This window comes from Rhinolophus sinicus, chromosome 14 (genome assembly GCF_057876585.1).
Source record: "Rhinolophus sinicus isolate RSI-liver-muscle chromosome 14, RSI-T2T, whole genome shotgun sequence".
In the NCBI taxonomy this organism is placed as follows: Eukaryota; Metazoa; Chordata; class Mammalia; order Chiroptera; family Rhinolophidae; genus Rhinolophus; species Rhinolophus sinicus.
The window spans coordinates 123,762,554-123,778,488 of record NC_142514.1 but is presented as its reverse complement, the minus strand read 5'-3'; the positions used below and the strand labels follow the sequence as shown (position 1 = coordinate 123,778,488).

Genomic DNA, 15,935 nt, shown 5'->3' with positions numbered 1-15,935 from the left:
GGCTTATGCTACGCCTAAATGCTGCATGAATGACCTGACGTCAGGGCTTCATGACCCAACATTCAGTGCAAAGAATGTGAAATGATGCAGCTGGAACCGTTTGCCTCAATATATGCTAAGCAGATTTTGGTCCTCTAATTGAACATCTGAATATTTTAATGGTGGTATGACAGGAAGCAAGTGTTTACAAATATACTATGTTGCTCTTTCTGCTTCATTTATTGTTATAAATTGGTTTATTTTTAAGCAGTACATATATTTTAAAAGCACTGTGAAAAAAACTATTTAAGAAAGTACATACTTGTCTATATACAAAAAATGAAATGTTAAGTAATTTAACCCCACTAACAGCCCAAATATAATAGTAGATTGGGGTCTAACAATCGTGTGCAACAATGATCCTTGCAGATGTGTATCCAGAGTTCCATTTGGCCTATTCCCTTCAGTCCCTTGTGTTGTTCTCTCCCAAACTACCTACTGCTGGGCCCTCCACACTTCCAGAACCCTGTGGGAACAGGAAGGTCATGGAGAGGGGTGGAGGACTGGCGTGGAGTTAGTTTCAGGATGAGGCAGTGCTGAGGGAGAACCAGAGGCACTGAGGCAGGCCAGCATGGGACTGGGAAGTGACTCCCAAGGCAGCACAAGGGAGCTTTGAGGTGAACAGTGAGGAACAGGATAGAGTAGAACCAATCTGCTCCAAAGGCAAGAAGAAAGCATGGGGGCTGTGGGACAGCTGACGTAGAATTCAGGGCATTGAACAGAGTGGCTCCGCAGGGACGGGAAGGCGGGACTGCAAGGCTGGGTCTGGTTAAGGAAAAGGGAGGGCAACACAGCCACAGCCTTGTGGTGTGAGAGTTGAATTGCTGTCATAGCAGCAGGCATTGCTCAGGAAAGGGTGGGCGACACGGGGCCTGCCTGTGGGAGGACATGCCATCTATCTTGAGGGGCATCAGCCACGTGGTCCAGGAACCAAGTCCACCTAGGGACTCTGTGACGTGAAATGGAGATTCTGTTTAGAACTCAGAGCCACGAAGAATCTGATCACCGAGGCAGAAAAACCACTGGAGGACCACACCTGGCCTCTGTTGTGTTCTGTTGTGTGTCTGTTCTGCTGCCTGCTCCCTGGCAACCTCTGCTCTCATCCTTAGAGCTGGCACACTCAAGTAATCCTTTCTATTTCCACCCTGTCTGTCCTAGACACAGGTCGGCGTCCCAGCTCCTGGGTACTGAAGAAACACGGAGAGAAAATGCATTGTACGCAACTGTGTGAATCGGAACCATAGTGAGTCTGGAAAAAGGAGCCGCTTCCACTGGCCCAGGTTTTCAGAACTCCCCTTCTAGACCCTTCTTGGTGCTGACAGCTGTCAAGTCCTATGAATTCTAGGATTGCCATCAGTCCTGTGCCCTGCAAAACTCAGACACGAGGAATCATGGACCACTGTTGGCCTTCTCTCTGCAGGGCAGGAAGAAATGTTTCCTTCCACCCTCAGTTTCGTGCGAGTTTGTGTAATGGCCATTAGCTTCAGAAACATTCACCTAGGCTGCAATTCCAACCTCACCATTTTCTAGCTGCACAGTCTGGGAAAGTTTCTCAATCTCTCTGAGCCTCAATTTTAAAAACTGACAACTTGAGAATATTAACTACCTCCTTGGGTGGTTATGAGAATTAAATGAAATAATGTGCATAATGGGCCTAATTCACAATCTGGCACATTGTACAGACACTCACTCATCTTTGTTCTCTATTGCCCAGACATAGCTAGGGTTGAATGAAAGTATTCTTGGCCTCTGACGGGGAGCAGGATATGGCACCCTAAAATATGCCACTTGAGTATATTGATTGTTGTGAATTAAAGGGACTTGAAAAACAGCTGGTGCAAGAAGGACACTCTGACCCTTATAAGCCTCCCTGAAAGGAGGAAGTAAATCTCCCATGTGAAAGGCACCCTCCCCGGCCAGGCGGAAGACAGACATCCTTATTACTAGAGATAGGGAACTTAGGGCCCAGAAGGCTGTATAAAGAAACCTTGTTATTTCCTCACTAAGTTACTAGCCCAAGCCTATACTTCTTTGTCTTGCCGATTCTTCACACATTTATTGTTTCTTTGTCTAAAAGGTATAAAAGCTGCATGCTTGGGTCACTTTTTTGAATCTGATATTTTTAATGGGGCTCCTGTATACATGAAATTAAATTAGTGTTTCTCCTGTGAGTCTGTCTTATGTCAATTTAATTATTAGACCAGCTGAAGATCCTAGAAGGGAAGAAGAAGGGAAACGTTTTCCTTCCCTACACTTCATCTCCCAGTAGAAAATTTTCTGGGACTGGAGGATCCGGTGTCTCCCGCAGCCCACAGACGGGCCCACAGCCTCTTGTCACTCACTACCTGTGCTGGGAGAGGTATGGTTTTCAGGCAGATTCTCCCTTCATTCTGTTTATATGGCAAGCATGCTGCAAGCAGTGGCAGTCTCTGGCTCCCGTCGCACCCACCCTGAGTTGCTCAGCTCCTGGGTCCCTGACTCTGTGCAGGGGAGGTTGCTGTACATCCAATGCCCACTAAGTTGGGGTTAAGGTTCAGTCTCAGTCCAGCCCCTGGACTAGCTCCCCAACCTTGCTTCATGCACCAACCCAGCAGAGCTTGTACCTCAATTCCATCTGTGCCCTCTCCACTCTATCCCTTTAGCAACTAGAGAAACTCCCTTATGTGATAGCAAATAAGTCTGCAGGGCCATTCTAGCCACTTATTGAAGCACACCATCCCAGATTCAGAAAGGTCTGGGCTCCAGATATAGCAAAGGCCCTGAGGAGCCTGCTTTTTCCTCTTTTCTTCTCTGCTGTTGTTTTTCTATTCTTTAGAGTTCTTCCTTCCACTAAAGAAAACATTAAGCTGTCAAAACTGTCAGAATTGGCAATGTAATAAAATTTTTTTACAACAATCAGGGGAGTGCTCAGTGAAGAAGAGGCTGCTAAATTTTGGTGAGAGAGTGTGTGGTGTTTGCTTACCCACCTACAGTACATTCCCCAGCTTGGCCAGTGGCCGCGGTGATGGCAGCTCATGTTTTAGATGGTACAGGTTGCTAGTGACAGAGGGAGAAATTCAGACCTCGTTACCAAAGAATTTTGGTTGTACATTTTGACCTGTCTGGTGGCTTCCTGAGGGATTGGCTCTGAGGCTTGCCTTTGTTTTGCGCCCCCTTAGAATTCTCTCAGGGGTGGAACGGCCTACAGGGCAGCATTTGTCACAAAAGTATTTAAAGGCATTCTATTACTGACTTCCACCTGGGACAAGAGATGGAGAAAAGGACAAACAGCAGACTAACCAAAAATCCTTGGAAGGAAGAGACTGAGGAGGAAGATACATAAAGGAATGAAGACTTTGATGGGCTCCCAGATAGAACAGGGAATCTGGAGGGCCATGCGCATGCCCGAGTCTGAATGCATGCTCAGAAAAGACCTAAGGTGCTCCTATATTTGCACCTCTGGCTGATCTTTGAGCTCCATGAAACAGGAGGTGAGGGTTAAAACAGAGCTGTATGTTGTCTGACTAAGCATTGAAGTGCTCCAGTTCAGAAACAATTTGCAAAGACTGAAAATACTGCCATATATATATATATATATATATATATATATATATATATATATATATATATATATTTGGCTCCATACATTTAAGGAAATCTCTCTCCTGTCCCTGGCTGACCACTGAGATGATGAAAGAAACACATGCATGATCACACATGACAAGAAATGCAGTCTTTACAAAATCATTTTAAAAAGTCACTAAACAAATGGATGATTGCAGCCCACAAGTAACATCAAATCATGGGGTAAAAGGACACTAGACAGTAACTTAAAACCATATGAAGAAATAAAGAATACAAAAAAAAAAAAATACCAGTAAAGGTAACTATACAGGTAAATATGAAAAACAGTATTATTATATTTTTGGTTTGTAAGTCCTTGCTGTTTTCCTGTATGATTTAAAATACAAGTGCATAAAACAATAATTGTAAACGTATGTGTACAGGCACATAATATATAAAGATAGAATTTGTGACAAGAACAACATAAAGATGGCTGTGGTACTTATAGGAGCACAGGCTTTGTGTGCTATTAAAATTACGTTTGTATCAATTCAAACTAGGTTGTTTGAAATTTAGAATGTTAATTATAATCCCCAGGGTAACCACTAAGAAAATTGCTTACAAATATACAATAAAGAAATGAGAAGATAATCAAAATGGTGCACAAGGAAAAAAAAAGGCTCATTCTGCCAAAAGATGCAAGAATTGCCTTTCGTTAGAAACTGACATGTAGCCTATGGGCAAAATGAGGTTCCTCTAAACAGAAATTCAACCCACATAACACTTTTAGCAAAAATGTAATATAAATAAATGTGAAGCATTATCTAAGGAATATAATGACCCAGGAGCTTCCTATGGTCTGAGCACCTTTTCTACCATTGCTGCTGTGAAACTGACACCTTGTGCCAGGGAGCAGGCCAGTACTTTCCTACGTATCATCAGCAACACTCTCACACTGTGATGGTGATGGATTTAACACACACAAGGGCTCCTGTGGTCAAATATGTTTAGAAATGCTGTGTTCAATGGAATTCAAGAAACGTCTTCACAGCAGGACTCCTCAGAGTCTATATTACATTGAGCACATACACTGAGTCCTCAGGAGGTGGGGATAACATGCACATTTCCCAAACTTTTTGGTCACAGAAAGAATCTGTCATTTTGGAGAGTGAAGCGTTAGAGAAAATTCTCTAGAGAATGGTGCTGAAAAAAGTTAAGCATAATATGGTTTTCTATACCCCACTTTCTTTATGACCATAGTTGTGGTGATAGCATTTAGGGTTGCTGTGTGATAACCTAAGTAACATACTTGGCTCAATACTTTCCAGATTTTATTATAAAATTTTGGTGTCAAGGAAAACAATAGAGCTACCCCGCACCCATTTGATGTAAAACAGGGGAATACAAACATCAAAGCTAAATAGACCTGGACTCAAATCCTTGTTCACACTACTCAGCACTGGTTATGGACTTCAGTAAGTTCTACAAAATAACCTTCATAGCAACATCTAGATTAGTGTCTGACTGAATAACAGGGGATGATAACCTAGAGAAGTTAACATACAAAAACTGGCCATCACAGTCCACTCTTGTCAACTTGGCATCCATACACATCTTAAAACATTCTTAATCTCCAAGTAAAGAACAAAGTCATACTTCCACATGATACTGGTATCACTATCCTGTATACAACCGAAAATAGGCTAATTCGTTCTCCAGAAGAAGATATAAAACCTTGGGTGATATTCACTTTTCTTCTTTGATATCCTGCAACTTACATACAGTGATATAAAATTAACTATCATTATTACATCTCATGGTAGATGACTAGGAGATAAGACCTTAAGCAACATATTTAACCTCCCTGAGTTCATCTGTAAAACAGGCTTATAATACCTTTGAGGGTTATTTGCTCATTCACTCAGCATTTATTTATATCAATCATTATAAACTATGTAGAGTATTGAACTAGATACAATCTTTGCTCTTAACTAGTAGACAAGGCAGTGAGATGAGGTCTCTCGGGAGTTTGGTCCAGGGCCTGAAACAGAGTAATGCTTGAGAAACTTTAGTTGACTTCACCTTCCTTCTGGAATGAAGAAGGCACAGCTTTCTGTAGCACCACAGTCATTGCCTGTATCTCTTCATTCTACCCAAAGGGACTATTCATTCTACATTAGAAAGAGCCCAGAAAACTTTTCCAGATCTAAAGAAACTACCATTCAGGGAACTTGGAATAAATAGAGCACTCCCACATTTCTGTGGATGGGTGCCATGATTTGTGTTTAAGGACAATACGTTAAGATGACTCAATGGTTCCTCTTAAGCCCCAGTATCCATGGCAACCAGAAAATCTGCTGGCTTGGATCAAAACAGAATCATCAACTCAAGTGTGAGGAGACACTTAGCGAGTTAAACTCTCGTTTTATCAACTGGCCTCACTGAACCATTAGCATTTCCCAGAGAATTAAGTCTTAAGTAAACATAAAACATTCAAGAGCTTCACATAATGAATGTTATACCATAGTGGCTTATAACAGAGGTCACTGAAGAATCACAAAATTCACTTTTCTAAAAATGGCAACTGCTTCATCATTGCATTACCAAAGGTAATTTACCCACAGACCCTTGGAAAATTGATTTCCCCCTCTCTATTCATTTGTAGGCATAAGGAGTCAAATATTCACCACCTTAAAACTATTTACTTTCCATTGCTTTCTCTCTATAACAAAATGTTATGAACCTTCCAACCCTTCTGTGTGTTGTCTCAGACATTTTCAATGTAAGACAAAAACATAAAGACAGAAACAAGCTTAGAAAGGTGGATATTTTTTACTTTTGTCTAGGAAATATAAACAGATCCAATTTCATTCTTTAAACTTGAAATCGTGTATGTGTCTAAGAGAAAAACAATTCAGCCACCACATGTGCCAAGCATCATGATTAATAGAGTGTGGAGTCAGGAAGATGAGCAAAACAAGACCCTTCAAGCATAGTTCATCTAGCAACTAGTGAGAGGTGAATGAAGGACAGAAAACCAATTTTTTTTTTTTAAAAAAAAGGTGGAAATCTACAAGCCTGCACATCACATGCGCAAAACACTTATACCTGTGACCGTACACAAAAGCTGTGAGGTTTCCCAGAATTTTTCCTGGTTTGCTTCTTAGTAAAAATGAATCATAGGAGAGACTTTTTCTTATCAAAAAAAAAAAAATCACTGTTCACTTAAAGCCTACTGAGAGTCTGCCATGTCCTAGGTGCTGAAGCTGTGCAACTGACAGTCTCTACTCGTCCACGAGCTTCATTCAACCCAGTAGGAAACACAGGGCAGCAGGCAACTCCCGGATGGTGTTGCTTCATGAGAGAGATAATCCAAGGGCTACGAGAGCGCCAGGAGGGACACCTAAGCGAGAATTGAGCCTTTTTGAATGTGACTGCTCCAAACTGAGACTTAGAAAACAAAGCACCCGCTAAAGGAAGGTACTATGAGTGCTGAGGATCGGGCAGAGGCCCCAGTTGAAAGAGAAAAGCATGTTGAAAGGTTTGGAGCAAGAGCGATCACAGAATGTTGGAAGTGTTAAAGACAGTTCAGGTTCCCTGGAGTTTGGGACCCTTTCTCTCACTAGGAAGGAGAGGATTATGGTTACAATTCTAAGGCGGGGCGAGCCTATAAGCAGGCATTCATAAAATGACAGGTGGTAAGTGCCATGACAGCAGCAAGCGTAAGACCCCAAGAGAATATTTCACCAATCCTTATGGGACAAGGCAAGCTTCCCTGAGGATGAAGCCATCCATTCTGTGAACTGAAGGATAAAGTAGGAGTAACCAGCCACAGAGGATGAGCTAGGAGAGAATAGCCCGCAGAGGAGCTAAGTAAGAGGGCCAGGCAATTACAGACGTCAGGGGTAAGGAGTGTCTGCAGTGTATCGGAAAGAAAGGACAACAGATTGGGATGGAAAAGTAAATAGGGACCAGATGAAACAGGGTCCATATGCATTGTTAAGGATTTGGGATTTATCTTAAGTTTCCATGTTAAGAAAGCTCTTAAACATAGGAGTATCATAACCATCTTTACCTTTTAAAAGATCATTCTGGAAGAAAAAAACCCTGCAGACAAATGTTGAACTCTGGTTGATGATATGCATGCTTGAATTATTTAGGAGGAAATAGGCTGATGTTTGTGATTTACTTTAAAATGCATGAAAAATGAGAAGCTTGATGGATGACTAGAGGGCTGGTGGTTGGCTAGAGGTGTGACAAAGAAAACATAGTGACATGGTAATGATAAAATCTAAGTGGGGGTGTATGGAGGTTTGTTGTAAAATTCTCTCCACTTTCCTTATGTTTGAAATGTTTCATAGTAAAATACTGGGAAATTAGATCATTCTGGCTGCAGCTTGGACGAAACTTTGGAAAAGGGCAAGGGAGCCAGGTAGGAGGTTGCAGGAATTGAGGCAAGAGATGGTCAGGCCCAGACAGAAGGGGGAGAAACAGGGATAAAAGAGTTTGAATTCACGAGGTGTTTAAAAAGTTAAATCAGGGGGCTGGCCCGGTGGCTCAGGCGGTTAGAGCTCCATACTCCTAACTCCGAAGGCTGCCGGTTCGATTCCCACATGGGCCAGTGGGCTCTCAACCACAAGGTTGCCAGTTCAACGCCTCGAGTCCTGCAAGGGATGGTGGGCAGCGCCCCCTGCAACTAAGATTGAACACGGCACCTTGAGCTGAGCTGCCGCTGAGCTCCCAGATGGCTCAGTTGGTTGAAGTGCGTCCTCTCAACCACAAGGTTGCCGGTTCGACTCCCACAAGTGATGGTGGGCTGCGCCTCCTGCAACTAGAAAATGGCAACTGGACCTGGAGCGAGCTGCGCCCTCCACAACTAAGACTGAAAGGACAACAAGTTGAAGCTGAACGGGCATCCTCCACAGCTAAGATTGAAAGGACAACAACTTGACTTGGAAAAAAAAAAAAAAAAAGTCCTGGAAGTACACACTGTTCTACAATAAATAAATAAAAAAGTTAAATCAACTGCTGTGGTGATGGGATGGATAAAGGGGGAAGGAAGCGGTGGGGATGAACAAGACCCTGTTTCAGTTGACCTTGCTACAAACCAATTATGAGTAGAGACAAGGATGGTCCATAGAGTTGGGGGTGAGAAGAAGGACTCATAAGACCCACTAAGAACTCTGTGTCACCAATGTCTCCTCCAGCTGGACTCTGACTTCAGATTCTTACCAGGAGATTTCTGGCACTAGTTCTCTGCTTTTTTAGTCTGTTCTCGAACTCAGTGGGCTTCGGCATCCTGGGCAACCATGTCTGCAGGGGGAGAGGGAGAGAGTCACTACTGCCCAGCATGGGCTGTGGTCCCAAACCAGAGGGGCTGGGCTGCTTCTTCCACCGCTCTACCCACCTCCCCTCCCTCCAGAACTCTCTGAATGCTGCTGTCGCTGTGCTCTCAGCAATTGAAGTGTTGTTTTGTTTGTTTTTTAAGAAGAAAACTATTCGGGATGAGCAGCTTCAAATAGCCCTGTCCACAGTCAGCCTTGATTTATCAGCTTTCAGTCAGAAAACAGATTTCTCAACAAGACTCAATAACAATAAGGCACAAATGAGTTTTCCTCAAAGGCCGCACACTGCCTCCCTGGGGAGACGTCAACCATCATATTCCCTTCCTCCCACCCTCCCTGCCACCTGCACTGGCTGTAATTTTAGCTCATTTCCTACAGCTTTGTCCTAAGACATTAGCAAGTCCCTCACCCTCTCCCCTCCATGTGAAAGACATTTACCAGAGAACCTGTTTTCCTTTTCAGTAATTACTTCTGGACTTCATTTCTGTATTCTTGTCCTGGACACTTCCACAGCCATCTGAAACTTAATGTTAAACCCTAACGCTTTGTTGTGCTGGGGACCCTGCTCGCTGCGCCATTTGTCGTGCAAGGCAGCCTGCAGGGCTTCTAGTCCTGCTCCCCACATAAGAACGCAGGATGTGGCTAGGCCAAAAAGGAACACCCACGGAGCCATAGGTAGGGGAGTCATATCACTATGGTCTCACTGGAGGCTCGAGCCACATGACCTGCAACTTGCTGTCCGCTTTTCTGCCTGCCAACCGACAAACCAACCAACGCAGCCGCGGCAGTTATATCAGTGGCTAATTGGCTAACTGGTTACAGCTGACGGCCAACTAGCCACAGCTGACTTCCATCTACTACCTGAGCCAGCACCTTTCCACGTGAGGCTGAGAGCCTGGAAACTGCTCTCTGGGACTCTGTCCCCACACTTTCTTACCTTGTCAAGGCTTAGAGCTTCTTCAGTACAGTTGTTCCTTGAACTGCATGGGTTTGCACTGCCTGGGTCCACTTCTCCGATTTGTTTCAATAAACACAGTCAACCCTTCCCATCTGGGGTTTTGCATCCATGGATTCAACCAACCAGAGATCGCAAATAGTGAATTCCCAACTGCAGATTTCCAAACACAGATGGAAAACTGTTTTCCATCCGCAATTGGTTGAATCTGAGAATGTGAAGGGCAGATTGTAGTTAAGCTTTGGGGGAGTCAACAGTTATATGTAGATTTTGGACTGGGTAAGGAGGGTGGCGTTAGCTCCCTTAACTGTCCCCTGCAATGTTGTCCACGGGTCACATGTATTTGTGAGGACTTGAAGAGGACATGTACACCTGCTTTTCTCTTGCCCAATGGATGCTCATGGGAAGAGAACCACTTGGTATCGGATCCTAAAAGGGAGACTCCTAACTCTGTTTAGGGCAGGAACATGGGAGGCTGGGCTGGTAACCATCACTGTTCCCAAATAAAACCAACAAATGTTTCCCAACATGCAATCTGATTATGGCATTTGGCTTTTATTTATTTATTTATTGTTATTTATTTATTTTTTAAGACTTCACTTGAGCCACAGACAGCACCTTCCTTTTCCATCCTGGAGGTCTCCCCTTCACCTGCATCAGATATGGAGTCGTGTTTACCTGAGTTCAGATGCTAGCTCTGCACTCCCCAGCTGAGCCTACTTTTCCACAGTTAAAATAGGGAAGGCATTCACTCTAGGGGTCATTGCAAGGAGTAAGCCAGACCATATACAGTAAAGTCATCATGGGTTCTTGGAAACTGTGACTTTAAGAAAAACAACTTATAATAAAATCAATTTTACCTCAGGCTCATTGATATAAACAAGAGTTAAGTTCCTACAGTGTCTCATCAACATTATAATGAAACAACGTTGAATGAAACGTTATTCGATAACTGGCTTTATTTCACAGACAATGGTCCCTGCACGCTAAGGCCATTACACAGGTTGCAGAGGGACTTTTTGGTTTTTGTTTGTTTTGTCTTTGGTTGTACATTTAAATTCTTGGATCCCCAAGGCCCCACTTTATCTCTGCCTCTCTGTGTTGCTGGGTCTGCTCTCCAGCAAGAACCTTAGCTCCTGGGGGCTGAGACGGGTCACTGGGATGAAGCCAGGTGGTTCATCCCACGTAATTGCTGACGAAGGGGCAGCAGCACTGAGGAACAGGGCACAGAGAGAGAAAGGCCTCGGAGGATAAAAGGATGGGAATGAAACCATTAAGACTTAACTCTGCTGGGCGCCATGCCAAGTCATCTTCAGGAACTTTCTCTTTCATTCCCCCCCCCAACAATCCCATTATAATAGAATAGCCCCCCTTACAGATAAGAAAACTGACAGAGAGTTTAAGTCATTTTCTCAAGGGCTTCTAGCTGGCAAGTAGCAGAGCTGAGAGAGGAGCTCAGGAGCTGACTCAAGGGCCCAGGATCTCACCCATTATGGGGTCTCTTTCTCTGAAAAAGCGAAACCCTTTCTCAGAAACCCTCCAGCTCCAGCCACAGGAGGTCCCTATACTTGGGTAAGATGGACGCCATTTAACTGGAGCCACCTGGAGTTCTACATTTGCACCTGGACCTAGTAGGCCCTGGAGTGGGTAATAAACAGGCAGGAGTGTGGACGTCTCTGCAGCCTCACAATCTCTGGAGGTGGGAGGGAGCGACTCCTGTTTTGAAAGTAAGTATGAAGAAAACACTAGAAGGGGCAGCATCCTTCCTGTTTTACCTGATATACTTGGTTCTTTAAAGGATACTCTCTGTGTCTGTGTTTGAAACTGGTGCTGGAGAGAGAGGGCAGCCTTAGATTTGGGCTCTGAAGGTGCTGGGATCTCCACCCTCAGATGTCTGAGTCTCTAAACTTGGTCTAAGCCAGAGGTTTTCAGTTTCACTGTGATGGGTCCAGAGCCGGTTCCTGCAAGGCCAGAGGGACTGGGAGAGCCATGGGCTCCTGGGTGGGAAAAGGCTGAGGGAGTCCTGTTTCCTAAAGTGTTGGGCCCTTGAGACGAGGTGTTCTGCCATTCCCACCCCCCCTTTGGTCTCCCTTTCCACTACTTCCTGTTACCAGAACTACCCAGAACAGAGTTGGAAACATAGTGCTCGACAAACATGAAAAGAAAAGCCAGCCTCCTTGTTCCTGTAACAAAAATCATCTTTGGATGTGGAAGGCTCTCACATCTGACCCTTGCCCGGGCATGCTCCTGGCTCTGAGATGGCAGCGGGGCTGATGGGTGCTTGGCTGCATAGCCTCATGCTCAGGCTGGGTCTCAGAGGGGTTGAGGCTGTGAGAGGCACAACCTCTCACGGAGGGGAGCACAGAAGGAACAGCAGAGGGGACCAGCTGCCTGAGGACCCCTCAGAGGGGCTAGAGTTAGGGTTGGCATTTGAGGGGCTAAGGATTGCATTTGTCACACTACACAGTCCCACCATGTCCTTTGCCCCGTGTAGAATCTGGTTATTGAGCCTTTGTTCAGTTACTCCCCCAGGATCAAAGCTCTGAGTGTCACTGAATTAGAAAGGCTGCCTCTGAGCAGAAAAGGGCCAGGAAAAATTCCCCCAGGGAAGGTTGGTACCAGTCTACCCCAACCCTCACCTTAGCACTGGTCTCTTCTCCCTGGGCTTTACTTGCTGTGTCTGTACAGTCATTGGAGGTGGGTGTCAGACCTCTAAGGTCTATTCCACCTGCCCTGACATTTGGTGATGCTGCCTCAGACAGAGCCCTAGGAGCAGCCAGAGCATCATGGTCACTGGGGGGAGGCTTGAAGCCCACAATCACTCCTTGGGATAGCGGAGGGAGTGGAGCAGGGTGTCCTCTCTGTCACATGAGCAGGTGGGTCTCCTCTCTGCAGTCGGCCATGGAATGGTGGTGGCAGCTCCTGTTAGGGCTCGGGACAGTCATGCCCATCTGGGCTGGGGACGAGCTGCTCAATGTCTGCATGAAGGCCAAGCACCACAAGCCAGAGCCCAGCCCAGAAGACCAGCTTTACGAGGAGGTATAGAGGCCAGACCTGGTCCAGGGGTGGGAGGGGGGCTGTTTGGGCAGATCAGGGAAGGGACACAAACGCCAAGGTGGTTTCTGAAACCTCATCAACCCTGACTCGTGTGGATCCTTAGGTTGGGATTTGGGTAAAGCCCACTGGAGGGACACTATGACCTTTTGAGACCATAATTGCTGAGGGATTCAAAGTTCCCATTTCTGAGCTGCCCAACCACTCGGGGAGCAGGGGCAGGTGGTGATCCCAGAGGCTCTTTGTTGGTTCCACATAGATTCAAACAAACAAGGTCCTCCTCCTCTAGGGTTTCTACCAATAGGCCTTGGGGACACATATGACTTCAGTGACTCCTTCCCAAGCTCCTGAAAGCAAATGACAAGGTTGTGGGAGAAAGAACAGAGCTGGTGTCTACCTGGCATTTACTGAGCCTTTCTCAGCTACCTCTCATCCAAGGCAACCTCACATTCCCTTGGGTCTCCTGGGGTTCCTCTGCTGCCCTTCAGGAGACCCTGGAAGTCATGTTGCTAAGGGACTGTAGCAGGGAGGTCAGTGTGCAGTTGCCCTTTGGGTGTGAATATTGACAAATTATCAGCATTCCTTCTATACAGGGTGTGCTGGTCTAAAGACATTGTACTTGCCCAGGTCCTCTTCTAGGGGACATTTTTACCTTTCTGCCCTAGGCACTCATCAACCTCTGCCTCTTACCCCTCAAGGCCCCATGCCTTTTGCTTCTTCCTCCACCCTCAGTGCGTGCCCTGGAAGGACAATGCCTGCTGCACGTCCAACACAAGCTGGGAAGCTCACCTGGATGTATCCCTGCTCTACAGCTTCAGCCTGCTTCACTGCGGATTGATGATGCCGGACTGTCAGAGGCACTTCATCCAGGCTGTCTGCTTCTACGAGTGCTCCCCGAACCTGGGACCTTGGATCCAGCAGGTGGTAAGATTGAGCTGGGAGGCAGGAGGCACGTCTGTGCAATAATGCCCTGTTACTAAGCGCCTGAGCTCCAGCATACTAGCAGGAACAGGCAATGCGCTCCTATGGACAAGTACAGGGTCAGAAGCCGCTGTTGGGGAAGGGAATGGAGAGGAAGCTGCTTCTGGAGAATGGTCCTGGGCATGGAGGGGCGACTGGTCAGATGAGAACAGCAGCATGAGACACTATTTGAATCCCGTCTTCTGTAGAAGCTGTGTAGCCGGGGACAAACTATTTAACCTCATTGTTCTCATTGGGAAAAAAATCCTTAGAGACTTCATAATAGACTATGTTCATATGATACCTGGTACAAGTGCCATTGTAGCTAATGACAGCCTTCAAATTTCTGCTCTCCGTTTCTTGTCTCTGGTTATGCGGGCACCCAGGTGGGCCTGAGTGGGCAGGGAGAGCGAATTTTGGATGCACCACTATGCCGGGAGGACTGTGAACAGTGGTGGGCAGACTGCCACACATCCTACACGTGCCAATCTAACTGGCATGGCAGCTGGGACTGGAGTCGGGGTGAGTGGTACTTGACAGAGCCTGGGGAGAAGCGGGGCCTGGGAGGCCCCCACCTGGGGGAAGGTGCCAGCCCCCTAAGCTCCCCCAAGGCAAATGATGGGGAGGTAAAGGTGGGAGTAGCAGGAGTAAGTTACCCATACCTTAATCTTTCATAGGGAAGAGCCGCTGTCCTGCAAGAGCCCCCTGTCACCCTTTCCCCCATTACTTCCCTACCCCGGCTGACCTGTGTGAGAAGATCTGGAGCAACTCGTTCAAGGCGAGCCCTGAGCGTAGGGACAGCGGGCGGTGTCTGCAGAAGTGGTTTGAGCCTGCTCAGGGCAACCCCAACGTGGCCGTGGCCCGCCTCTTCGCTCACTCTGCCCCGTCCGGGGAACTCTCCTGTATTCTCATGGCCTTCTCGCTCTCCCTGCCATTCCTTTCCTGAGTGCCCCTTCTTCTCCCACATACATGCCTGCAGTCCCCCAGCTGTGAGCCACGCAGGGCCATGGCAGCCTCCTTCCTCAGTCCCTTCCTTAAAAGGAGCAGCCAGACTGAGGGGTGGGGTGACATTGAGGCCGCCTGAGCCTCGCACATTTGGTTCTCAAGCTCCTCTGCTGTTCTGCTCTGCCTTTCCCTGCCTGGGAGGCAGGGAGTTGCCAAGGTCGTGCACCCCATCCTGCCTTCAGGCCCTTCTCATCCAGCACATGCCCACCTCCTTCCCCGGCAGAGCTGATGCTGACAGCCCTGGCCTCCTGTTCCATGACAGTGCCCCCACTAACACAGCAGTGGACCTTTCCTCTGTGTGACCCACTCTGTCCTAGCTCTGTGGTCAGGGAGTCAACCTGCACAAAGAGGGAGCTGGTCTGTCTGCTGCACTGAAGTTGCAAAGTTGGTTGTTACTCTCCTAATAATGAAATTTTTAACACATACCAGCCCTCTTGTTACATCCTTACAACACCTCTCTGGTAGAAGTACTTTCAACATCCTCCTGTTTTTTGGGGACTGTACAAAAGACCCAAAACCGGTGTAAAGATGGGGCCACCCAGACCTTTGGCTCTATGTTGGATACCAAGATTGAAGCACCTGCCGGAATTGCTTTCAGCTTTCCCTGTTACAGATAGGGCACTCGAGTTCTAAAACCAACAAAGAGCATCCTTCCAAGTGAGGTGCTCAGAGTTTGGAGTAGAGGACAGAAGAATGCAGCAGTGACGACAAAGCCCTTCACTACAAGTCTGTGAGAACAATGGGTGGGGATTCTGGGAAGGCCTCGCAAAGTGGGTGAGGTGTGAGCCCTACTGAAGAAGGGTCATTTTATTGAGAACAGAAAGAAAATGCTACACTAAACCAGCTGAGTTCCCCAAGGCATGAACTATAGGAAGCAGGACCTTTCATTGCTCTTAAGTTAATAAATTGTGGCTTCAACAATACATACAGGTAAAATTTCTTAAGAATTGAGGACTGTTATGAACTATCGGAGGGTATGTGCTTGGTAATAAAGCTGAGAGTTGAATGAGTTTATTTTAGTGTTCTTAGGTATA

General features: G+C 46.3%; 1 protein-coding gene across 1 annotated transcript; it reads left to right on the top strand.

The window, feature by feature from the left end:
• Nucleotides 1–12,703: 12,703 nt before the first annotated feature.
• IZUMO1R (IZUMO1 receptor, JUNO) lies at nt 12,704–15,456 on the top strand. Its single transcript, XM_088789944.1, has 4 exons — nt 12,704–12,921; nt 13,669–13,878; nt 14,283–14,418; nt 14,574–15,456. The coding sequence occupies exons 1-4, from the start codon at nt 12,751–12,753 to the stop codon at nt 14,840–14,842; spliced, it is 786 nt and encodes a 261-aa protein (XP_088646070.1). The 5' UTR covers nt 12,704–12,750; the 3' UTR covers nt 14,843–15,456.
• Nucleotides 15,457–15,935: the final 479 nt, after the last annotated feature.